Source organism: Galleria mellonella, unplaced genomic scaffold (genome assembly GCF_026898425.1).
Source record: "Galleria mellonella isolate WM207_F2 unplaced genomic scaffold, CSIRO_AGI_GalMel_v1 utg36, whole genome shotgun sequence".
Taxonomy (NCBI): domain Eukaryota; kingdom Metazoa; phylum Arthropoda; class Insecta; order Lepidoptera; family Pyralidae; genus Galleria; species Galleria mellonella.
In genome coordinates, this window is record NW_026442086.1 from 2,993,169 (window position 1) to 3,019,678 (window position 26,510).

At 32.6% G+C, this 26,510-nt stretch overlaps 1 protein-coding gene across 4 annotated transcripts in view; it reads left to right on the forward strand.

The window, feature by feature from the left end:
- LOC113520780 (dual oxidase) overlaps window positions 1-20,582 on the forward strand; it is a 61,547-nt gene extending 40,965 nt beyond the window's left edge. Inside the window, exons 6-29 of one of the 4 annotated variants that reach the window (XM_052897523.1) lie at window positions 2,230-2,313; window positions 2,996-3,110; window positions 3,592-3,758; window positions 5,154-5,390; window positions 5,678-5,874; window positions 6,287-6,420; window positions 6,755-6,869; window positions 7,545-7,746; window positions 8,425-8,578; window positions 9,275-9,444; window positions 10,038-10,193; window positions 10,631-10,777; window positions 11,052-11,183; window positions 11,410-11,613; window positions 12,203-12,390; window positions 12,699-12,966; window positions 13,354-13,582; window positions 14,148-14,365; window positions 15,146-15,260; window positions 15,729-15,912; window positions 16,433-16,592; window positions 17,332-17,487; window positions 18,283-18,411; window positions 19,125-20,581. In XM_052897523.1, the coding sequence (XP_052753483.1) occupies window positions 2,230-2,313; window positions 2,996-3,110; window positions 3,592-3,758; window positions 5,154-5,390; window positions 5,678-5,874; window positions 6,287-6,420; window positions 6,755-6,869; window positions 7,545-7,746; window positions 8,425-8,578; window positions 9,275-9,444; window positions 10,038-10,193; window positions 10,631-10,777; window positions 11,052-11,183; window positions 11,410-11,613; window positions 12,203-12,390; window positions 12,699-12,966; window positions 13,354-13,582; window positions 14,148-14,365; window positions 15,146-15,260; window positions 15,729-15,912; window positions 16,433-16,592; window positions 17,332-17,487; window positions 18,283-18,411; window positions 19,125-19,253 (3,990 nt within the window). In that variant the 3' untranslated portion in view covers window positions 19,254-20,581. Of the gene's footprint in view, window positions 1-2,229; window positions 2,346-2,995; window positions 3,115-3,591; window positions 3,759-5,153; window positions 5,391-5,677; window positions 5,875-6,286; window positions 6,421-6,754; window positions 6,870-7,544; window positions 7,747-8,424; window positions 8,579-9,274; window positions 9,445-10,037; window positions 10,194-10,630; window positions 10,778-11,051; window positions 11,184-11,409; window positions 11,614-12,202; window positions 12,391-12,698; window positions 12,967-13,353; window positions 13,583-14,147; window positions 14,366-15,145; window positions 15,261-15,728; window positions 15,913-16,432; window positions 16,593-17,331; window positions 17,488-18,282; window positions 18,412-19,124 lie in introns of those variants that run through there. The other 3 variants (XM_052897525.1, XM_052897524.1, XM_052897526.1) reach the window with 3 other exon arrangements.
- Window positions 20,583-26,510: the final 5,928 nt, after the last annotated feature.

The following is a 26,510-nucleotide window of genomic DNA, read 5'->3' on the forward strand; positions in this document are numbered from 1 at the left end:
TTTTGACATATATTTTTAGAGCATTTAGTAATTAAAATGAGAAATCAACATATTATTATTCAAAAACAATAAAAAAGAATTCAAGGATAAATTTGATTTAACTAACCATTTATTAAATGATCTGTAACATTACATTATTACATATACTATAATGCAAATTTATTTGCCGACATTCATAAACTAAGTGTAATAATTCAAAGGTAGTAAGTAATATGATTGTGCGCCTATCATAGAATAATTATAATTATAACTTGAGGAATCTCACGACTATAATATGTTTGTGAACTGCACTTATACATCACTACTTGGAAAAAAACAAATACAATATTTAGATCGACTTTTACCCTTTTCTTTTTAATAAATAAAATACAACTAATATTATGTTGTGTTCGTGTGATAATGCTCCATCATTATTATCATCATATTGGCAGATAATTATGCACTGCTGAACATAGGCCCCTCCCGGACGGAGGGTTTGCCAGTAGTTGCCACACTTGGCGGGCAGGTTGGCAATCACAGTTAGGCTTTGATGATGTTTTAAGTGAGATGCTGCTGTACATTCCTTGACTATTAAGATCCCTTATTCTCCTCTTACGATACCCACGGGAAAGGAAGAGAAGTGTACCATTATACTCATTCTTTTCTTAAGAACTCTGTATCTTGTAATTTAAGATTCCCCTATATACGTACATTACAAACTAATAACCTGTTGTGTAAAGTAAACCAGTTACTTAAAATTTAATATATTTCTTTTTAAAACCTTATTGACAATATTCCTTATTCGAATACTCAAATAAGTTCCTACCAAATTTTTGTGTATGTGTTTCATAGTATATACACACGTTGATATAGCCGACCTGTATACCTATAAATACCTAATATGCTTGTGTGTACTTATTTACATAATTATGTGAATAATTCTTAATTGATCAAATATGTTTTGTCATCAATTTTTAAATATTTACACGCTTCTGATTAGATGTCATGCACTGCGATATTAACACACATACCCACCTATAAGTAGCTGACGTGACATGTACACTGAAGGCCAAATTCCAGCCAATATCCAACCACCTAATAAAATTTAATAGCTCTGTATAACCCAGATATGATCACATAGGTTTACAGCAATTACATTCTAATAAATAAATATATGTGAACTATGCACATATTTCTACTACAATTGGAGAAAAAAATGTAATTGTTCATTGAGTAATTATAAAGTAAATAAACCATATTGAGGTTTAAAATTCTTTTTAATTTAAAAAATATGGTTTTTAAATAGTATACTTTTATGTTTACAGTTACTTTATTGCCAAATGTTTGTTGTTTTATTCTTAACTTAAGTATTTTACTTACATTAGCGACTTAGTATGAGTCGAAATAGTACAAGAGAACTTGTTATAAACATCTTTTAGGATTACGAGTATCTTTCGAAAAATTTTTACTTACATACATATGTATGTAAGTAAAAATCGGCCACTTATATTTTCTATTTACAAATAAAAATCGTATTATTGTGTATATATATATATATATATATATATATATATATATATATATATATATATATATATATATACAAATATACAATAGCAATAATAATAATAGTATAATATATATAATAATATATAATAATAATAATAGTATTATTGTGTATATATATATATATATATATATATATAAATATATATATATATATATTGTATTAAGAAATCGTTTTGAAAACATAATAACAAAATTTGACAGAGTCAATTGATAATTTCAAACAGTGCATTGTTCTGTATGAGTATCATAAATTAACCAGATGCATAGTCATCAAATATATTGATTGTTACTGCTATTAAAGGTATTCTTGCTACATCCTCCTCATCAAGAAACAAGATCAAGTAACCTTTTGTTGAAAGTGAATGATTACAGATTCACCATCATTTAACAACATCGATATAAACTCTTACATTTGTTTTGATTGTTTTGCACAACAATATCTCCTTTATCATTCCATCAAAGCCACTTTACCAACGACTCGGCTTTTGGCTTACAATAAAAACATTTGTATTCGTGAGTTTTTTTTTTTTGTATTAGAATTTGGATGTTTTATATGTTATAACTATGTACAAAAAAGTATTTAAGTGTTTCCGCCAATGGTTCAGTGCTCCCTCTCTACTTCATACTGGATCAGATCCAGTATTTATTATTGTTATCTAACTAACCATTTGACTGTTTCAGATAAATCAGATAACGTCATGGATCGACGGCAGCTTCGTGTACAGCACCAGTGAGGCGTGGGTGAATGCAATGAGGTCATTTCAGGTGCCACCCAGCAGCCACGCCTGCCTCTTTACGTACATTCATATGCGTTATCTTAATTATATGCATCATTCATACTCATTAGTCAACACAATCTTTCTAGTGCATCGAAATGTTGATTTTCTATACTCGCTCTTCATTATTCAATGTTCGATGATCCTATTATTTCACTCAACATAATTATATATATATATATATATATATATATATATATATATATATATATATATATATATATATATATATATATATATATATATTAATTAGATTTTTAATTAGGCTGTCTATTTTTAATTAGAAATCGTTACAAACATATTTGTTTATTTATTTATAACTTTGACAGTAACCGTTTCAATATTAATTATACTATATTTTACTGTCTGTAGAAGTTACTAAAATTCAAAATTCAAAATTTTCATTATTTCTGCAATATTTAATAATAGTCGTAATCAAATTCAAATCTATATGGTCTACATTTTATTGAATCAAAAAGTTTAAACAATCAAGAAATTAACAAAAATGTGAAAACACATAATGTCCAGCAATGGACAGATAATGCCTGAGATGATGATGATAATGAATATAATTATGATCAATAACAGTCTAGTTTTTTTTTTTTTTAAATGACAGTATATAGTAAAATCTAAAAGTATTTATATGATTGAAATTCAATACTATAAAACAGAACGGAAGCCTAGCGAGTGAGGGAGGTATGCCCCTGAGAAACACGAAGCGAGTGCCGCTCTTCAATAATCCAGTTCCTCATTACATGCGCATGCTCAGCCCAGAGAGACTGTATTGTAAGTCAGTTATCATTTTATTATATAGAATATTATTATTTCTATTCAATTTATTTTATTTTAGATTTAAAAACATCCTGTGAAAACTAAAATTAAACAAATAAAAAGATATACACTATACCTTATCTGTACTTTTCAACCGATTTCTGAGAGGATAAATTTCTTAATTCGACTGTATTTATTGTAGAAAAATTTTTGTGACTTCTTTATCTATAATATTTTGAAACAATTTGTGAAAACGTTTTACTCCAATTTAATAAGAAATAATAGGTGGCTATAATATTAATTTGGATTAATGGACACACACAATAGGTACAATAACAACAAGTAAATCTCGTTCACATAATGAAATCACTAACGTAGAGAGAGTAAGAGAGTCGCTAATAGAAATTTCCAAAATAAACGTTAATGTAGTAGAACATTAATCTATGTTAAATTTACACTTAGCATTCAAATAAAACCTTGTATTATATGTGTGTAGTGCTTGGTGATCCGCGCACTAACCAGAACCCTGCGATGGTGACATTTGGCATCCTATTGCTGCGGTGGCACAACGTGGTGGCCGCACGAGTGCACCGCCAACACCCGGACTGGAGCGACGAACAACTCTTCCAGCGAGCCAGGCGAATCGTTATAGCTAGTTTACAGGTAAATTTCTATAATAATAAAGCTAATGTCTTGTTATTATGACAACTGTATGATAATAAATGTATATAAAGAGACAACATTATCTACATACATCTAAAGTATTTTTTAATAGTTGTTAATGAAGTTTTATAGATATTATCATGGAAATCTTCATATCTTACCTTATCAGCCATTAGCTATCCATTGCTAAACATAGGCCTTCATCTATTGGGAGGTTATGCTAATAGTTGCCACGCTTGACAAGCAGGTTGGCAACCGTACTTAGATTTCGGTGATATTTTAAGAGAGAGGCTGCTGCTCATCCCTCGACAAGAAATATATATAAATTAAATTTATATCAAATTGAAAGATTCGATCAGTGAATTCATTTTTTATTAATATTTTATTGAACATCAGCAGTCTTATTAATATGTAGTTGGGTCAATTATTCGTTTGTTTATATGTTCATTAAGTTCTATTGAAATAGACTATACCTCGCTATTATCTTCCTTTAAAGTAGGCAGAAACAATAAAACAACTAGAACTCTGATTTATACAACAATTAAATGTAAATAACTATTATAAACCTTCTCGTTCGGTGTACTTTTATTCTGACCCTTTGTCGGCTTTCTAACTCTATGGAAATAATACGTTTTAGTCACGTCTTGTAACGTTCCGCACCGCATACATATGAATACCAATGGGCTTGATATGAGCACAGATAATATAATACTCTACATATGAATGACAGAATTATTATAGCTATAAAAGTTACCTGTAACTATATTTTAATAAATAAGTACGATTAATATTTCTTTTATAACTGAAATTCATATATATATATATATATATATATATATATATATAATATATATATATATATATCATATATATATATATATATATATATATAATTTTGTCTTTACTCTGTTACTGACTATCTAGCTACTAATATATTATTTATTATAATATTTTAACACTATATATGTTATTCTTTATTTACAAACACTATAAATACTTTTCCCTTTCGGCTTCTCAAGGTTATTTGGAAGAAATCCCTTTAAGTCCGCCTGTATACACTTTAGTTATAACCGAATTTCTATATTAAAAGTGTATGTACAAAAGCTTTAATAAATAAATATTAATGTATGTTATTTTGTATGATACCTACAGGACCATACATAATTATAGTTATATTTATAAATATAATTACAATTATCTAAGGCTTACACCTAAATTTGTCCCGATCGAGAATCAAATCCGAAACTTTGTTTATGTTAAAGACCATGCCTAAGACACTTTGGTCATCATCTCTAACAAAGACATCAAAAGCGTTCCAACTTTACAGGTTAATTAAGAACCTATAGATCTTCAAAATCAATAATAAATAACGTAAACTGACATTAATCATTTCAGAATGTTATTCTTTACGAGTATGTGCCGGCTTTCCTCGGGGTGCCGATTCCAAAGTACAGCGGCTACAAAGCTGAAGTGGCACCAGGCATCACGCATGCGTTTGCAGTGGCCGCTTTCCGCTTCGGTCACACTCTAGTCCCTCCAGCGATACTACTGAGGGACAGAAACTGCAGATATGGGAGGGCTCCTGGTGGACACGACGCTGTTAGGCTGTGTCAGACTTGGTGGGATGGAAATGTAAGCATATACGTAATATTTCGTATTATCTTTTTTTTTATTTTGAAACAATATAATATAAAGTATATAGCAATAAAGCTATAAAAAAAATTATTGCTCTAAGTTCCGTATCGGAACTAAGAGGATTTTTTATTAAGCCTTTATGTATTTGACTTTAACCGTGTAATAAGTCTAATGCTTTTGATGATCATCATTAATCATACAGATGTAATTTTGATTGAAATTTGAAATTAGTTTTGATGTTTTTAATTTTTTTTTTTAATATTTCTCCACCAATATCATTTCAGGATGTGATGTCCCAAGTGCCTATAGAAGAAATCCTTATGGGGATGGCATCTCAACTATCTGAACGTGAAGATGCTTTATTATGCTCAGATGTCCGAGATAACTTATTTGGTCCAATGGAATTCTCAAGACGAGACCTCGGAGCATTGAACATAATGAGAGGAAGAGATAATGGGTTACCGGATTACAACACAGCCAGGTATCTTTAAATAATATAAGACAACGAGTTTAGTGGTGGATTATGAATACAAAGTGCTTCGATTTCATCGAACAGCTCAAATTTGTTTTACGACTTTATTAAATTTAATGAGTTTTAGTATAATTTCACTTAATGTTGATTGGCGATGAGATCATTAGATTTTATAATTTAATAAAAATGCAAAGTTAAACAATGTGTATTCATTCTAGCCATATGAAATCCTTTTAATGTTATAAAGAAAGCACGTCCTCAAAACTTTGTATCGAGAGCGAGAGCTACAATAAGTTGACCAAGCTACAGTGATTTTTGTGATTATTGCCAATTCTGGAAAAACTATGGCAGGAACATAAGACGTTTCTTTGTACATACTCATAAGTATATATTACTTTAAATTTCCACTTTTTCCTTTCAGAGAATATTTTGGATTACCTAAAGTGAAAACTTTTAATGAAATTAATCCGGAGCTCTTCGAAAATAATCCAGACTTATTGCAAAAATTAATTCAAGCATATGACGCAAGATTGGACAATATTGATGTTTATATTGGTAAGTTTCAATATAATATTAAATTTAATACTCTCATTATCGTACAATTTATATCTTTATATTTATAGTATTTAAAATAACGAATAGAGTTTCGTGCTTCCAATCACACTGTTTATGAATACTCTTCTCCATCCAAATGTTGCCTGGAAGAGATCGCACTTAGAGATAAGGCCACCTATTGTTTTCTCAGTGTAATATTTTCTTGTAATTGTTTGTATGTAATCTTATGTATGAAACAATAAAGAGTATCTATCTATATATCTATCCATCTATATTAACATTCATGAAAATAATACAATCGGAATGTTTATTGAATTTATTACTTTAATTTTAGGTGGAATGTTAGAATCTACAGGCCATCCTGGTGAACTTTTCAGAGCTATCATTACTGATCAGTTTACAAGAATAAGAGATGCCGACAGATTTTGGTTTGAAAATGATAAAAATGGGTAAGATAATTGAAACAATTTTTGCTTACTTTACTACCAAACTTATGATATTTAATATTTTTAGAATCACGATATTAAAATATCTAGTACTTAAATTACGATGCCATATACTTGTGGTAACCCATCCAGACAGTGAAGAAAATTTGATACAAATTGGAAAATAATTAAAGTTTGTTTCCGATAAAGAGACCGAATGTAACCAATTTTTTTTTATCTAAAAACTAAACTACTGGACTGATTTTGATAAAATTTCTAATCCTATAAGCCAAAAAAATCCCGAATTGTTTTACAACTGACGGAGTTATAAGGTAACAAATATAAAAAATACAACCGACTTGAGAATCTTTTATTTTCAAGCAGGTCAATTTTGAAATTATGAGTTTAGAGTTCCTAGCAAAATAAATTAAAAATATATTTTCTATTATTTTCGTTACAATATACGCAAGTCAATGATACGTAAAACTCTGCCAAATTTTTAATCAATAGCATTACCTGTTGAGATATATAACAGTGACAGACAGACGGACGGACGGACAAACCCGCTCTATAAAGGTTCCTTTGTACCTTTATAGTATAGAACCCTAAAACAAGCGAATTAAAAAAATCCTCATTGCTTAAAAGACATAGAAACACGCAAACAAAGAACGAAGGTAATATTAGAATTGTTTTATTCAGGATATTTACGAGAGAGGAAATAGAAGAACTTCGTCGCATTACCATGTGGGATATAATAGTGAACAGCACAGCAGTGGGCCCGGCTGATATACAACGGGATGTGTTTCATTGGCGCGCTGGAGACCCATGTCCCCAGCCCTATCAGTTGAATGCCTCTAAACTGCCGCCTTGTAAATACCTTAAAGGATACGATTACTTTGAGGTAACCATTAGACTATGCTATGCAATTATTTTTGGGTACCATAGGATGTAAATACTAAAAGAGGTCCTTTTTTAAAATCTGCGTAATTTCGTCCTCGGAGAGACGAATAGATATTGACGAACTCCTAGTAGCTAAAACTACTCTGTGTTCCACTTCCTTCAAATAATGTCAGCGGTGTTACCACAAATTCGAACCCCTCCTCGCAAGGGAGGAACTCTTGCCATTTCACCTTTCCCCACCCTTTAAGGAAACGCCCTATATCGCATACATCAAAACATACAGTAGACAATGCACGCCTGCATATCTACCACCCAGGAGTCCTCACTCGCTCTGTGGCATATTTCTTAGGACATGCTACAGTTAATTTTATATAGCTTATTATAATTATTAGAATAAAATGACGAGTCGCCGAAAATTGTATTTCATTGTACTTAAAACCGGCTAGTTCGCCATCCACTTTTTTCCATATCTCTACTGTATGCTACCATTCTTGATATAAAGGGAAATTTTGTCCTCCAACAAAATATTCCTCCTCTGGGCAAACCATCATACTTATACAATGATTCTGAAAACTCTCGACTTGTCCCTCAGATAATACCTGATAACATTTTAATATAATTTCCAAACCGTATTTTACTGAAGCATAAAATATTTATTCCACTTTGTCTGATATCACAGGGGAACGAGTTCGCTTACATATACACGTGTCTTGTATTAGTATTCGTACCGATTCTGTGCGCGGGCGCAGCCTACGGCGTCGTCAAACTGCAGAACAGTCGCAGACGCCGGCTTAAGATACAACAGGAGCATCTGAAAAATGCGCAGTACAAAGGTATGACGCAGTAATTAGAACTAATAATCCTACTTAATGTTATACTCCTATATGTGAAAGTTTATAATAATATTCTGCTGAATAAATTTGAAAAAAATGGTATAGAGAAATAGACCGTTTTTATGTAACTTGTAATGACAAATAAGCTGACGGTCCAACAAATTCACTGTAGTAACTGTCATCTATAAAATTAACAACACCATGGACGTAGCAGAATACAGTCAGTGCTTGCAGTAAATAATCCTAATGGGTTGCTATTTCTAAAGACTAAATTCTGTATAATTTAAACCAGTGTTTCCCAACTTTTTTTGTGCCATGCCCCACTTGAACATTTCTAAAATTTTTATGCCCCCATACATAATTTTTACTTGACGACTTTAATTGCCCAGTTGATATTTTGGTAATGTCAAATGAAATTATACCTAATAAATATTAAAGCATTTTTTTTAATTTACTTTCGTTGTTAACTTTGGCGCCGATATCTACTCCTAGCATTGCATTCAAATGGCTCGGAGCAAATGGGTTAAAATCGCTTCGAGTCCATTTTTTAATTGCCCCCCCCCCCTTAACTATCAAATTGCCCCCTGTGGAGCGTGGGCCCCACATTGGGAAAGACCAGTTTAAACAGTTCGTTAGTTTAAAAAAAAAATATTGCCATTGACTTACCACTGAATAAAACTTGTATTTAAATTCTAGGCTCAGTAGATAAAATGGTGTGTCGGGAATGGGTACACGCCTCCCATAAACGACTGGTAAAATTACGGCTGGGACCTGAACCGGCGCTCCACGTCACAGACAGGAAGGGAGACAAATTACGCACCGTGCCTTTGGATCATACCGATCAACTTACAGTGCTAGAAAGTCAGGTAATTAATGTAACAGTTTTTACCCGCGACTTTGTTTACGTCCTTCATTACGTACATGTCATATAATATCAATATGTAATATTAATGTATTATTAGTAAAAATACTCTTCTTTCACTAATAAAAAGGATTTTCTTAAAGAAAAAAAAAAACTAAAATGAAAATATTCCTATATTCATATTATATAATTTTTTATGAAAATTGTATAATATTATAATTACTTGTTTAGGGTTAAAAATAAAAGAGAATCGATTTTTAACCGTTCTAAGTTTTTTTTTTACCTTTATGGCTACGACGCCAATTTTGAACCGATTTCCAAAATATTATTTCCAATCTATAAGCTTAACTTATATGTTTGTCTTATATAAACTTCACGATGAAATTCAACAAATGTTTTATTTGCGAAGAAAAAAAAAACTGCTTGTTACGAAGCAAAAGCTACTTGTAAACACACGATTTAATATTTCAAATTCAAATATTTAAATTGCGTTGACGAAACATTATGACTTTCATAAGTGTTTTATTGAATACAATTGAAGTTGCGTCTTGAAATGTGCTCATTTTAATAATAAAATATCAATATATTTGTTTGTAGGAGGGTCGCAGCAACAAGCGTCCTCTGGTGTTAATTCGCGCAGCCCGCGAGCATGATCTCGTACTTGAGATGGATTCAGTGGCGTCACGACGGAAGTTCCTCGTCAAGCTTGATGCCTTCCTCGCGCAGCACAAAAAGGCGCTCAGTCTTAGCCAGGTAACGTTACTTACTTCGCGGTCGACAGTCACCAGAAATCGCTACTTGCCTCATCCTGGTATGTTAAAGCCGATAATTTTGCAAGAAGTGTCATGATCAAGCGACGCAGCCTGCTTGATGGTAAAAATTGTTTGCCATTCCAAGTTGAATGAAAAAAAATACTCCGGGCACGGTTGGCACTTAAAAAGTGTAGTAAAATCAAAGTCGTTAAAATTAAAAGCAACTTCAAAAAGAAATAACTTATTCATTTCCCCGAATATTTTATGTATATATACATTATCCTTCTCGTTATCGATTCTGATTCATTTAATGGGACTTAACACAAGAGATCTCGGTCCTGTATAAAATTAGTTACGCGTAAAGTTACGTTAGATTGGTTGGTTGAGTTGGAATGTTCCTAGTAACTACGTGGCTGATACTAATTCATTCATTCACAGGGTCATCGAGAACAAATATTGGCTACAGCGGAAACCAGAGAGCGAAGACAACGCAGACTTGAACATTTCTTCAGAGAAGCATACGCCATCACATTTGGATTAGCCCCTGGTGAGAAACGACGAAGATCGGAAGATGCTGACCCCGAGGTAATTAATATTTCATAGCTTACATATATACGTTAAATAAATTCGCTATTATCTTTGCAATATTAGCGAATACTAATTAGCACCTTATAAAAAAATTAAATATTTGTTAACTAAATATATTTATTTTCTTTATTTCTAGTTCGTTTTATGTAAATAACTTTTTTTTAGTCTCAGCAAGTTTATTATTTTAAATATTTAATTTCAGAGAAATCCCTGCGCTTATTTTACTTTGATTTGACATTAGATGTACTAAAATTTTTACATATTTTTGTAGTCAATAGTGATGAGAACATCATTATCGAAGAGTGAATTCGCCAGCGCTCTTGGTATGAAAGCTGATGCTGTGTTTGTCAAGAAAATGTTCAATATTGTGGACAAAGATGGAGATGGCAGAATTTCATTCCAGGTATTTATTTTTTTACTGATAAACTTCATGTGAAGACATGAATCTCTAACACTCATTTTTTGATGACAAGTAAATGTTATTGTTTTAAGAATAGGATATGACAAAGAGCTTCACAGCGCTGTCTGTAAAGCCCTTGCTCTGTTTTTATTCTAAGGGCGACGGTTGCCAATTTCCATCTATTGGACTATCATCCAGTTCGCTATTCTAAATTGATAAAAAATTACAGGAATTTCTGGACACCGTAGTGTTGTTCTCCCGCGGCGCGACTGAGGACAAGTTGCGGATAATCTTTGACATGTGCGACAATGACCGCAACGGGGTCATTGACAAGGGCGAGTTGAGTGAGATGCTGCGCTCGCTGGTCGAGATCGCGCGGACCACCTCACTACGGGACGAACACGTCACAGAGCTCATCGATGGAATGTTCTTGGTTTGTTTATTTTAAACATTACCTAGTAAACCGCCTAGTAAAAATGATGGCAGTAAACTAACATCCTCTTTTTACGAAGAACATTTAATGTGTTGAGTTAACATTATAATCAAGTACGGTTCTCATCGATCTCCATCTAACAACACTCTCTAATATTTTTGACTTCATCCCTCCATCTCACGACAAATTTTTCTATTCCATTTATTGTATAAATTACCACTCAAGAATTATTCATCATCATCATCATCATATCGGCTTTTAACTATCCACTACTGAACATAAGCCTCCCCCTTCTGGAGTTTTGGGAGTAGTTGCCGCGCTTGGCAGGCGGATTGGCAACCACAGTTAAGCTTTACAGTTGTTTTAAGAGGATTATTATTTCTCATCAATTATCTCATCCCTTGTCATATTACTATACTAATATTCTGGAGTATATCGGTCACTCTAGTTATTTAATTTGTTATTTCGTTTCTTAACTTATTAAATACAATAAGTTAGAAAGTAAAATTCAAATTAGATATTTAAAAAAACAATGTACCGATGTCATTTTTCGTATTACTTATACTTGACGTTGAAATATTATTTACAGGATGCTGGCCTTCAACATAAAGATCACCTCACATATTCTGACTTTAAGCTGATGATGAAGGAATACAAAGGAGAGTTTGTAGCTATTGGTCTCGATTGCAAGGGCGCAAAACAGAACTTCTTGGATACATCAACAAACGTTGCGAGAATGACAAGTTTTCACATTGAACCTTCTATGGAGCAATCCAGGTACGGAGTACTCCAAAAGAGTTGCTTACGAATGTAGCGCTTAGTTCTAGTCAGAACTTTGTTATTTAAGAGTAACTATTTCTTTGAGGTCTCTGTTGAAAAAATATAATTTACTATCTGAGAGTTGATGAACTTCTTATGTCAAATTATTGATTGTATTTTGTTTAGACTTTAAACCCAAAATTGAAATACATTATACGTTTGTGAAGTATCTGCGTAGAAATTTAAAGACAGCCATAAATTTAAAGGAGGTAGTGCTTGCACAATTCTATCTCGGTGTCACCTATTGAATTATCGATTTATTACAGACATTGGTGTCTTCTCAAATGGGATTACCTAACGACCTTCTTAGAAGAAAATAGACAAAACATTTTCTATTTATTCGTATTCTATGTGGTTACTATTGGACTATTCGTGGAAAGATTTGCTCACTATTCCTTCATGTCTGAACATTTGGACTTGAGGCATATAATGGGTGTTGGTATCGCCATCACTCGAGGATCAGCTGCTTCACTGTCCTTCTGCTACAGTCTACTACTGTTAACAATGTCCAGAAATTTACTGACGAAACTCAAGGTAATTCAAGAAACATAAAACAAAAAACAATATTTGCTCACAATTGTAATTCCTAATTAACTTATGACTTACGAATATATGACAACAATTGACTTAGGTGTCAATCTTAAAACATCACCAAAAGCCAAACTGCGGTTTCTAATCCTCCTGCTAAGCTTAGCAACTACTGGCAAAACTTACCTAATGTGGGAGGCTACAATCAGCAGTGAACAATTAAATATTGATACAGCAACATATAAAACTTGACAAACGTCTTTGTTTATCCCATCAGGGATTACAGTCGTGGGTATATTTTTTTTTAATTATTATTTGTTTTACTAATTCGACAATAATATAGTACACAGTAAAACTAGCATTGCCTAATAGCTGAATATTTTTTTTTACCAGGAATTTAGTATCCAGCAATATATCCCATTAGACTCCAGTATCCAGTTCCACAAGATAGTGGCCTGTACTGCATTGTTCTTCTCACTTCTACATACGGCTGGACATATGGTGAACTTCTACCATGTGTCCACGCAGCCTGTGGAGAATTTGCGATGTCTAACTAAGGAGGTTCACTTCACATCTGACTTCCGGCCAGGGATCACTTACTGGGTCTTCCAAACCGTTACTGGTGAGAATCAGACTTGTCGATTTCATTTTTATATTATAACAATAATATTAGGAGTTACAGAAACATAACACCATATTCCTCAAGACTGGCAACGCATGAATGAAGTACCATGACCATCACAAAAGCTGTAGGCTCATCTGATGGAAAGTAGTAACCGTCGCTTATATACAGAAATAGTACCATAGAAATAACGTTGCCATTTCTGTGAAGTAAGGTGTTATGGCTATGCACCCTGTAATTTCATTGCCATAATCCCACATTAAAACATCGACATATTAACAAAATTGCTTCATGACAGAAACATAAAAGAGACAGAGGTACCCAAGCAAACAGCTTTCATACATAGCATACATATATACCATCAAACTTCTCCTAAAACTATATGATGTCAAATAACTCTTAAAAGAAGGTGTTTTTGCTTGAGAACCAGACGATTAGTATGATCATGTCGCATTTATGTATAAATTCATAATATATATTTATACTTATAACACTATTTATATAGTGTACGTCTGGTGGAAATGCAGTAGGTATGTAAGTCAGTACTGGGTACGCTCGTACGCAGGTATAAGCGGCGTGCTGCTGTTCGTGATCATGTGCGTGATGTTCATATTCGCGCACCCGCGCGTGCGCAAGCGCGCGTACCCGTGGTTCTGGCGCGCGCACTCGCTGTACGTGGCGCTGTACGCGCTGTGCCTGCTGCACGGGCTCGCGCGGCTCACCGGCGCGCCGCGCTTCTGGATCTTCTTCCTCGGGCCCGCCGTCGTCTTCACGCTCGACAAGGTACTGTTTTTTTTATGCATGAAAATGGAATGGCGACCCTGCCTGCGCTAACGGGATACGCTGGCGGAGCACCAGTGAAGGGTGATAGATGTGAATGAAAATTCGTGATTATTCATCACAAATTAACCATGATAGAATCCAGGGGGGACCGCGAGGAGGTAGACCTGGTTGGGTATATTGCTAGCAATGAGATTTTTAGTCTTCATTACTAACAATCCCTTTCCCCCCATGACAAGGTACTATTACATAGCCGTCACTATATATATTCTTTATTGCACTTGTAAGTTACATATAAAATAATGTATTTATAAATGTTGTGAGCAAGGGGGGTGGGCATATCTCTGACAGAGATCTCTTTTAGTCAACCCAATACGGTGAGAAAGTATTTCGTTAGTAGGCAGCTGAAGTGCTACAAACAAATATACAGTTAAATAAAATATTAAAATATATAATAAAATATTACATAAATACATACACTATAAATAAATATAATACTGATCTACTTATATAATAAATAATAATAACTATGTACAACTGGGGGGAAAGGGATTGTTAGCAATGGAGTTTGACAGCCCCATTGCTAGCAATATGCCTTATTAGGTCGACCTCCACGTAGTTCCCCCTGGAAATCATCGTGACCAATTCTTGTTGAATTCGTCACGATGGGCTAACTGACCTGCTTCATCCTCACCTATCATATACCACACATTATTGGTTCTTTTCATTGGAGATTTCATTATTATTAATTAAGCACCTACTAATTAAGTTTTATTATTACAGGTTGTGTCTCTACGAACAGAATACCTAGCCCTAGACGTATTAGAAACGGAAATGTTACCATCAGATGTGATCAAAATTAAATTCTATAGACCACCTAATCTTAAATACTTATCAGGTAAGACTGTAAAAATCAATTGTCACCAATAGATAGGATATGTTTAAAAACACAAGGCTACCGCCAAGTTTTGTTGATCCAATAAATATTTGTATAATACGACCTCCATGATAGCACGTTGCCTTGAAAAGTCTTTGTTTCGATTTTCCGTCGGAACAGTTATTAAAAACAAACTATTTTAAATTTAATCTGATCTGTAAGTACAAAGCTAAGTATTCGTAGACCTTTGGTTTTTATTTTTTTTAACGGATGATAATATAATTGTAATCACGCCTGCAATTTTAATATACGATAGTAAGACACAAGTGAGAAACAATAGATGAGATTAAAAGCAACTCAGTCGACCCATCGTGACAGTATAATTTTTAAATAAATATTTATAGAATAATTTCACATAACACGAACTATCATAACTAAAACCAAGCAATTAGTGTGATTGTATAGTACTTATTATTATATCAATATTAGGTCAATGGGTGAGGCTGGCGTGTACGGCGTTCAGGAAAGAAGAGTTCCACTCGTTCACGCTGACGTCAGCGCCTCATGAGAACTTCCTCTCCTGCCACATCAAAGCACAAGGACCTTGGACCTGGAAATTACGGAATTACTTCGACCCATGCAACTTCAACCCGGAAGATCAGCCGAAAATAAGGTAAACTAATAAGAATTAAGTATAATTTTTGTAATATTAAAAGCTATTGACCTAAAGTATAGTGAAGTTGATGGTAGAATTCGTGGGCCTATAACTAGCTTATTCACTTTACCGTTAAAACGTCTAGATTATGTCATATTAGAAATGGTGAACCCATTCATTTTTGCCCTCAACAGTGCTAAATTATTTCTTTACAACATATACGTAATATTAAACTTTACCAGTGGGAGACTTGGTACAAAAGTCGATTGCTTGGGTACCTCTGTCCAATTAGTGTTTCAACCGTGAAGCAGTTGTGTTCGCATGGCTGTGTTTCGGTTTGAAGGGTGGGATGAATTTACTGGGTACAGAGGAATAACACCTGAGTCCTCAGGAGTGGCAACGCATGGTGGGTATCATGGGTAAAACAGTATACTCTGTTATGTCCATGGTACTGCTCATGTATATAGGGGATATTGTTTGCCATTCTAAGTTGTATAAAAAAAAATATTAAACTATGTAATTTGTTATTACCATACAGGATACAGGGTCCGTTCGGAGGCGGTAATCAAGACTGGTACAAGTTCGAAGTTGCAGTAATGGTTGGCGGCGGTATAGGGGTCACGCCGTATGCTTCTATACTCAACGATCTCGTATTCGGAACTTCTACCAACAGATACTCCGGTGTTGCCTGCAAAAAGGTGAGCAATTCGTCTAATTTAAAACGTCGTGAATTATATTTAGTATAATGAAATTCTTATATTGGCCTAGCCAGCGTGGTAATAATACAACTATATCATACATTATGGAGAGAAGCATATACCCAATAGTAGAGTGTTAAAAGTCATCAAATAAAGGGATAAAAATTTTGATTTTTCTTAATTATCCAGTAGTGATCCGGCCCAGTTCGTACGGGTAAATAGATAAATATAAAGATAAATTAGTATTGTCTAATATTAATAATGTCTGTAGATTTAATGGGCAATTTTTTGATACGTAATTTTCGTACGGATCTCTAATTTTGTGAAAATAATATATAGTCTATTTTTCTCATTGATAATGTAGCTGTCTGTAGTAGAAAGAATTTTTGAAATCGGTTAAGTAGTTTTTGAGTTTAAGCATTATAAACAAACATACAAAAAATCTAATCATTCCTCTTTATATTATTAGTATTGTAATCAGTTCTAATATCTTTTTTTTAAAAATAGTTTATAACATAAAATATAATTAATGTCCACTTAAATAATTATATAAATCTAGTATGTACGTAGTGTGATACACACTACCTATGTTCACCGCACAATTTTTATGACGGTATACATCTAACAAAAACCGCGCAAAGCGCAATGTTAAATACGTAGATGTAAATTAGATAGAAAAAGAATCGCGCGATGACAATTCGCTATAGAAGTATGAAAATAATCTGTCATATCATTTCAGGTGTACTTCCTGTGGATCTGTCCGTCGCACAAACACTTCGAATGGTTCATCGACGTGTTGCGCGACGTGGAGCGTAAGGACGTCACCAACGTTCTCGAGATACATATATTCATCACACAGTTCTTCCACAAGTTCGACCTGCGCACCACCATGCTTGTATGTACATAATTGAATATTGTTATTCTTTATTGTAACTACATATATTTTTAATTATGGTTAATTACTCTTACAATAACTGTAATATGTCAGCCTTTGAACCTTTCAAGTTATCAGAAACATTGAATTTTTTCAATTGTTTTTAACTTTTATTTTTATGTTCTAATATATTTATTTTCAGCATAGTCAGTGATAATACAGAGTATACTGTATCGTCCATGATACATTTCATACGTTGCCATTCCTGAAGACTAAGGTGTTGTGCGTCTGTACCCTTTAATTTCATTACCATATTCCACCCTTCAAAAAGAAACACTGCCATCCTTCAGTGATAGCTTAATAAGAATATTATTGAACTAGCTGACCCAGCGAACTTCGTTCCGCCTAGTTAGACGCCAACACCGCCCGCAGTTGCGTGCGGTGTTGGACAGTACTTGGACATTGCAACATTACTTTATTTTTCTAAAATAAAAGATTTTTTCTAAAATAAACGTAGCCTAATTTACTCCTTATTACATCAGCTACCTGCCAATAAAAGTCCCGTCAAAATCGATCTAACCATTTCAGAGATTAGCCGGAACAAACAGACAGACAGACAGACAGACAGACAAAAATTGTAAAAAATGTGATTTTGGTGTTTCTACCGTATATATATATTTATATACATGTAGTAAACAACGGTTATTTTAATATTATAAACAGATACTCCAATTTTATTTATATGTATAGATTAATGTTTCAATTTGCTAGCAAAAAACGTGTTAAATAATATTGTTGTGTGATTGCACGGCGCAGTACATCTGCGAGAACCACTTCCAGCGGTTGTCGCGCACGTCCATGTTCACCGGTCTGAAGGCGGTGAACCACTTCGGCCGCCCCGACATGTCCTCCTTCCTTAAATTCGTGCAGAAGAAACATAGTTATGTAAGTACCCATACTCTTGTCATATTATACCTACCTTATCTACTGTTATTAAAGATTTTCGATGCATCATTCATAATTGAATATACATATTATCCATCAAACTGAAATATGTAACACCACAAATCGGTAACGTAGTGGTAACTACTAAAAAAAGTGTATATTTTTAATAATTTATATCTGATGTCTGTTTTCTTCGTCTGTCCTATTTTTAAATTAGCAATTTAGCAAAAAGGCAAAATAGGATTACAGTCTTTTTTATAATGAAATAAAGAAAAATAATTTATTTAGTGACATATGTATATATATATAGACATTACAAAAGTTAACAATAAAAACAAATTCTAGTCACTAGGATAGTTAAAGGATAAGGGGTGAAAATAAAATGGGAACCCCTTGCACTTTAGGTATATGCTGGCGGACTACACATGAACAGTATTATGGATACAACAGAGTATACTGTTTCGCCCATGATACCCTCCCACGCGTTGCCATTCTTGAGGATTCAAGTGTTATTCTTCTGTATCCTGGAAATTCACTGCCTTCAAACTAAAACACAGTCATACAAACACAATTGCTTCACGGTAGAAACATCAAACAGACGACTTTGATCCAAAGTCTCGCTATAGTTACGTTTAAAAACTAGTTAATAGATAAATAAATATAAGATACAAAATGTATGTTGTATGTCAACATAACAACTCATAACAATGCAGGTATCAAAAATCGGTGTATTTTCATGCGGGCCGCGTCCGCTCACCAAATCGATAATGTCCGCGTGCGAGCAAGTCAACCGCACCCGCCGGCTCCCGTACTTCATACATCACTTCGAGAACTTCGGCTAAACTGCGCCGGCGACGCTCGTAGCGGATTTTAGAGTTCAATTTAGTTTAAATTAGCAGTCATCTGGAGGTTAGACTTCCCAAGTTACCAATCTCTATATATTTGCTTATTTATTTTTATTGCTGTATAAGTAAAGATTCTATCGTTTACAGTGAGAAAATTTAATTACATAATATAATACTTAGATAGCAACTAGAGTCATACAAATAAAGGCATAGACAACTAGAGAACGAGCATGTAAGCAGGCAGAGAAAAATTTAGAAAAAGACAAGTTCTCTTTTGATCCCGCCATGCATATATCATGCAAAAAAAAATATATAATTAACAAAAATCAAATTTAAGGAATTTCATAGATTTTTAGAGAATTTAATTTAACAATAGATCAGAATTGTCTGATCTGTTATTTGTTAAATCAAATTCTAATTAGTATTAACTAATGTTAATGCGTTACGTTCTCACGTGTTTCAAGAGTAATTTATGACACACACAAAACTAATGTTTTATTTCATATGACATAAGTGCAAAGCACCATAAATTTTAAGAAATATACTAAAATACATTAAAAAAGTGTTTAAACAGTCTTTTTTAATACTTAGGTACCAACTTCTATACCGTAGACTCATGACCATTTCCTCCAAAAAATTAATAAACGATTTTATTCCTATACGTTGATTATATATTGTCTATGCTCTTTTATTTCATACACCTACCTTATATTTAATTTAAACTTAGCTTTTTAAGATCATAATTCTGAATTAAAAGAAAGGAAATCTAAATTGTGTATGTATAATTGCTTTTCATATTTTAAATACGTATCTGTTAAATTTGACTATATTATAATTTAAGAGTTTTTTTTTATTAGCAGTTATAATAGGAAACCAATTTTTTTACCAATAATTAAAATGTACTTATGTAAAATTTTATTAAATCAGAATAAAATCAAAATTATAAAGGACGGTAACACATACGTCCTTAATTACAAACTAGTTAATTTATTTATTTTTAGTGTTGTATTAATAAGCTTAATAATTGTGTATATAATTTTCATGGCAATGATTTAGTACAAAATACAATTCCGCATTTCAATGTACAAAATACAGATTACCAGAAAGTGTATTTTAAAATAACAAATATAATAATACTCATTGCGATCTGAATTATTGTAACATTTTTATTTATGATTTTAATTTTAAAAGAAATTTTTGTATTATGTAAATAAATGTAAAAATATAAATAAAATTGGCTAGTAATATTACCGAATTTCTGTTTTATTTAATGGCATTGTAAATAGATGTTTAATAAAACTTTGTTCACAATTACAATGGGTACTCATTTATAAAACAAAGCTCCCGAGTGTTAATGCGTAATAATCACCTGCAAACAGTTAATAACAGAGGCCGTGTAAAGTGGACGCCGTTGTGATGATGGTTCCCAGACCTTAAAGATTCGTACTTGGATTATTTATGGACGGTAATTTGAGGCTCGCTCTTAATCCAAAGTAAAAGGTAAGACAATAGCCTTGCCGACTCGAGACAGACAGTCACGATATATTAAGCCAACACAAGGATATTTATCTAATGACTAGGAAATTGCTTAACTAGGAAACTGCTGCAGATTAATGATAAATTGGTATTATTAGTTTATCAAGTTTAAAATCTAATTAATATTTTAAGTATGAACGTTTGTATTAAGAACGATATTTCGATGTTTGTTAATCAATCAAATTCTAAATGCTGAACAGATTTGAATAACAACTGATACATGTACACTAACAAATACTACCTCAGATTAAAATACTACTTTTCACCATAATTTAAAACATTATTTAAAATCAATCAGACATTAAATATTTATTCAAAGTACATCACATTTTATTTAAATTAATAAATGGTTATAATTTCTTATACAACTCGTGATTAGTATTTAAAATAACAAATAATAATAATTTGTGTAATAATGAAGTTTGCTTAAGACACACCAGATAACAGACTAGTGTAAAAATCGTTAGAAAATGATTTTAATTTGTTCTTTCCCCATACATATAATCAAAAATAAATCGCGAACAGATGGTTAATAAAAAGACAAAAAGCTAACTCAGCCAGCTTAGCTCTTTTAGAAAATGACAGTTCTTTTTTGATTCCGCCATGTATATATTCTCTAACTAGCTCAGAAAACTAAATCTTCCGTATTTCTATACAAATTTTGTCTTGAATAAACTCGCTATGGTTTTTTCACTTTGCAAAGTCTGACATTAAGTATAACTTTTTGAACAATATTACCCAACCGCCCAGCCTGTGTGTATAAATTCACCAACAAATCACTAAGGCCCTGTAATTAAGGCCACAACGCCTTCTGACTGGTGCATTATATTGCACCAATTACACCTAACACTCCAGTTTAAATTGATGCACATTGCAACACATTTTTAATATGTAATTACGAAGTGTGAATTCGCCTTCAATTTACCTTCATTTCGTTGGACGTATCTATATTTGTATATCGAAATTTCCTCTCAGTAGAATTCTTGGAAGCTTTATTCCTCGTTCTGCATTATTTTCAGAATAATAAAATAAAATGAAGAAAAAAAAGTTCTAAATATACTACGTAAGTACTAAATATATACGTAGATAATTATTCTCCTCATCACACCCTTACTAATATTCTCTGTAGTCTTGACGATACGCTATAAATTTATAATAATAGAATGAATTCTTAATTCTTCTTCGTTAATAATTAATTAAGAATTATCATGCCCTAAGGACCTATGGGTATATTGAAAGTAAAATAGAGTATTTTATCTCTCCATTATACTTAATATTTTTTTTTTTTTATTTCAATTATCGTACTTGATAAGTAGCTATTGATAAAAACATTACGAAATTTTGGAGAAAAGTTCTTCTTATGGCTTATGATGATAAGAGAAAATAAAGTTATTTAATAAACAAAATCTTGTCTTTTTCAACAACTTATTAATTTGTTGTCTTTTACTATTCAGATTATCTACATTTATTTATAAAAACAAAACTTTAATTTTGTTCCTATTTTTAATTTTGTTAAAGTTAAAATAATGTTAAATCTAAGAACCTTCAGGATAATACGATCAGTTCTTAGATATTTGATTGCGAAATGAGGAAAGCTAATATAAGTAACGTTACTTAAAGAGCATTCAAAAAAAAATCTATTGCATTTTGAATAGCGTTAAAGTAGGTTACATTCTCATTTTGGTCAAATTATAGTAAGTTTAATGTATCTATAATAAAGCGAAGAGGTCATTCTACAATAGTTTTTACTGGCTCGTATATCACAACAGTAACACTCAATAATAAGAATTTAAGTTCTATAAACGTACCGATCACAGTAATTCTTAGGAAATCTATCATATATAAACTAGGTATAAGAAACCGAGTAATATCTCAGATCATAAGCCGTTGAATGAACGTTTTTTCAATATTGATTAATCAAAAAATCTAAATATATATTTATAGAAACATTATATATATATATATATATATATATATATATATATATATATATATATATATATATATATATATATATGTCAATTGGTGTTCAATCATGCATACATCATATTTTTTTAAATAAAATACAAACCATATACTCGGTGATTATATAATTTTCTATAAATAAAAGAACTTTTAATATTGGTTAAGTATTTTTTTTTTTCATTATAAATAGAATTCAAATCTCTTTACTCTTTCAATATTAGTTTTGATAACACTTATGCACTATAAAATCTTAAATTTTAAATTATTAATAAAATAATTCAATCTGCAAATAAATGTGCAAAAATTACAACAATTATTAAATCATTTTACAAATATTGATCATCTCGTTCTTATTTCAACATCTAGAATCTTTTAAACTCTTGCAGTAAATAATAAACAAACCCTGTATGGTACTTGTATAATTATTCCTCAACGAAATATGTTGTACCTCTTTGAAGACGTGTCCATGGGATGTCTAAATAAATATGTGTTCAACGCGTTTTCGGCCAGTAGTCGTCTACTAGAATATTGCTAAATAAGCTAAACCATTACGCCATAAATGGAATCATCAATAAAATTTATTATTATAAAGAAACAAAACCAATTTGAATGTTTAGGCAATCCTTTTATTGTACCAAAATTAATTGAATGTCTGCATACCAATCATTGAGTTAACACTGAGTTATTCGTCAGTGGTATTGTAAGTAACGATTACAAAGCTAGAATAATGGATACGCGTCGGCAATAAATTGAATTAATCACAAGAATATTATCAGTAGTTATCTTTACAACAGCTACCTACTTACTATCTTATTGTAACGAACTGTATATAATAACTGTAATTATATATGCATAAACCACATAAATACTACTTATTATATTTTCGTATATAAAATTTGTAAATTGAATTAAATAATTCAACAATTTCGAAATAGTTTAATCCAAGTCACCTTAATATACTTAGAATAAATGTCACGTCGCCACTCAAATAATAGCGCTAGTAAATTATCACACTAAGGCCACTGCACATGTAACGAGCTGTGAACAAAACAAATACCTATTTGTTATACATATACTTACTGTATGTATGTGGATATTTTATTTCACGTCTGTCTATCTTTGCAATTGAAAATCAGTTGTTATATAAAATTTGGAAATACTATTTATTTATTTATTTATTTATTTAACTCTTTATTGCACCATAAATAAAAATATACAATGACAAGTGAATAATTCAAATGAAATACAGTATCATAAATACAGATTGAAATATACACATAAAGGTACAAAAGGCGGTCTTATCGCTAGGGCAATCTCTTACAGACAACCTTTAGTTAAGGGAGAACAGATAGAAAAGGGCAGGTGGCGCAAGAGTGAATCAACAATTTTCGTGCACAAAATACAAAAACATGTAATGCACAAAAATATCAAATACATATAATTTATTAAACCACTTACTATAACAATATATATACATACATACATACACATACACATACATATATATATATACATACATATACACATATAACATACATACAAAATACATAAACATACACATATAAATACATACATAGCACACACAAGGAAATATGACAAATCTAGTCCAAAAATTACAAAGGAGTGGAAAAGAGTAACTACAGTGAAAGAAAATGTGATTTGACTTGTCCTTTAAACGAAGCCAAGGATTGCGCACTCTGTATAGACGGTGGCAGCGAGTTCCATAGGCGCACTGCCTGAACGGAAAAGGATTTGGTGTAGTACACGGAGGTATGTGCTGGGGTTTTTAAACGGAGACTATTTGAGGTACGCGAAGCGTGACTCTGAACTTCACCGAGAAATATAAATCGCTCTTTAAGATAGTGAGGTGTAAGAGGATTGAATAGAATGGAATAAAGAAGAGATAATATATGCCAATCTCGGCGTCGACGTATTGGGAGCCACTTGAGCTGAGTGCGAAAATTAGAGATGTGGTCGTATTTACGAAGTCCAAATATAAATCTAATACACAGGTTTTGGAACGCTCAAGTTTATTATAGTTGGTCTTCGGTGAGATCAATGTAGCAGGTATCAGCATAGTCAAGGACAGGAAGGACAAGGGCAGTGAGCAAGCGCAACTCTAAGATTGGTGTCGTCACCGTATAATCTGAGGCCATAGGTAAAAAATTACGTAATCTTCTGAGTGAGCCCACAATCGCAAAGACCCTCCTACTAATCTCTGTTATTTGGGTGCTCCAGGATAGCGTTCTGTCAAGATATATTCCGAGATCCTTTACAAAATCTTTATAGTCCACAGATATCCCGTCGAACATTATATTAGGCAGATTTTCCCAGCAAATTCTTGAAATATAGTTGGGGCTCCCGATAATAATAGCCTGCGTTTTATTAGGGTTTACAGTTAATCCAAATGATTTACACTAGCTCGAAATGTGTGCCAGATCTTTGTTTATTGAATATATCGCAGAGTCTAACTCATGAAATGGAGCGTGTGAGTAAATTTGAAGATCATCTGCATAAAGGTGGTAGGAAGAGCGAAGTTGAATAGTGATGGTGTTAATAAATAACGAAAAAAGTAAAGGAGATAAGACGCCACCCTGAGGTACACCAGCTAGCGTGCGACACCATGATGAAGAGCTATCTTCAGTACGAATGCGTTGCTGGCGCCCATTCAGGTAACTTTGAAACCACTCGATTACGGCTGGAGTTATGTTGAGAGAACGCAATCTTCCTAATAATATATCAAAATCGACAGTATTAAAAGCATTACTTAGGTCTAACAATGTTAAAACCGTAAGCTGTGAGTTTTCCATACCATGACGGATATCGTCGGTGATTTTAACAAGAGCAGTAGTCGTACTATGACCGGCACGGAAACCTGATTGGAAGGGATTAAAAAGATCATTCTTGGATAGGAATTCATTTAGTTGTTGATGGACAAGTCGCTCGAGAGCTTTAGAAAGAAATGGAAGAATGGAAATTGGACGGAAGTCTGAAAAAGATGTTGGATTGAACTTTTTAGGGAGAGGAAGTATATGTGCGTTTTTCCAGACAGAAGTGGAAAACGAGGACAAGGAATTATTGAAAACCAATGTAATAATGGGAAGGACAATGTCAAGAATGGGAAGGATCATAGTACGACTTATGTCATCTGACCCCACAGCATTAGAAGTAATAGCTAGCAGGCTCTTCTCAACATCACAGTCCGCAACTGGAGTAAAGAAAAAAGGCGAATAGTCAGGGATTGGAATAGAAAAAAGGTAATTAATCGTGTTTGTTTTAGTGGTGTTATCAATAACAGCGGAAGAGCAGAAATGCCTATTAAGGCTGTTAATATCAATATTTTGGGAGCCATAACTTTGGTTCTTACCAATCCCCACCGACTTCAGAAATTTCCAAACTTTGGTTGGGTTGCCATTTTCGACAGATTTATGAAAGTGGCGTCGTTGAGCTTCTCTACACACCTTATTATAATACTAGTAGTTTCTTAATTCAAATTTGTAACATTTAGTAACCAACCGGAAACGGTCGCCGTAAATGTTAAACTAATGATACCTATATTTAGTTTCATCTTGAGTACAAAGCTTTTAAACAGAGTTTTGTTAGTAAAATCGCACACACGCTAGATCAATATACGAGTAAAGATACAGAAAATTTGGCAATTGTTGAGGATCTACTTTTAGTTCAACACCATGCGCATGACAGAATACACTTAATTACTATAGTACGCTAATAAAAGTTGAGGATTAATAAATA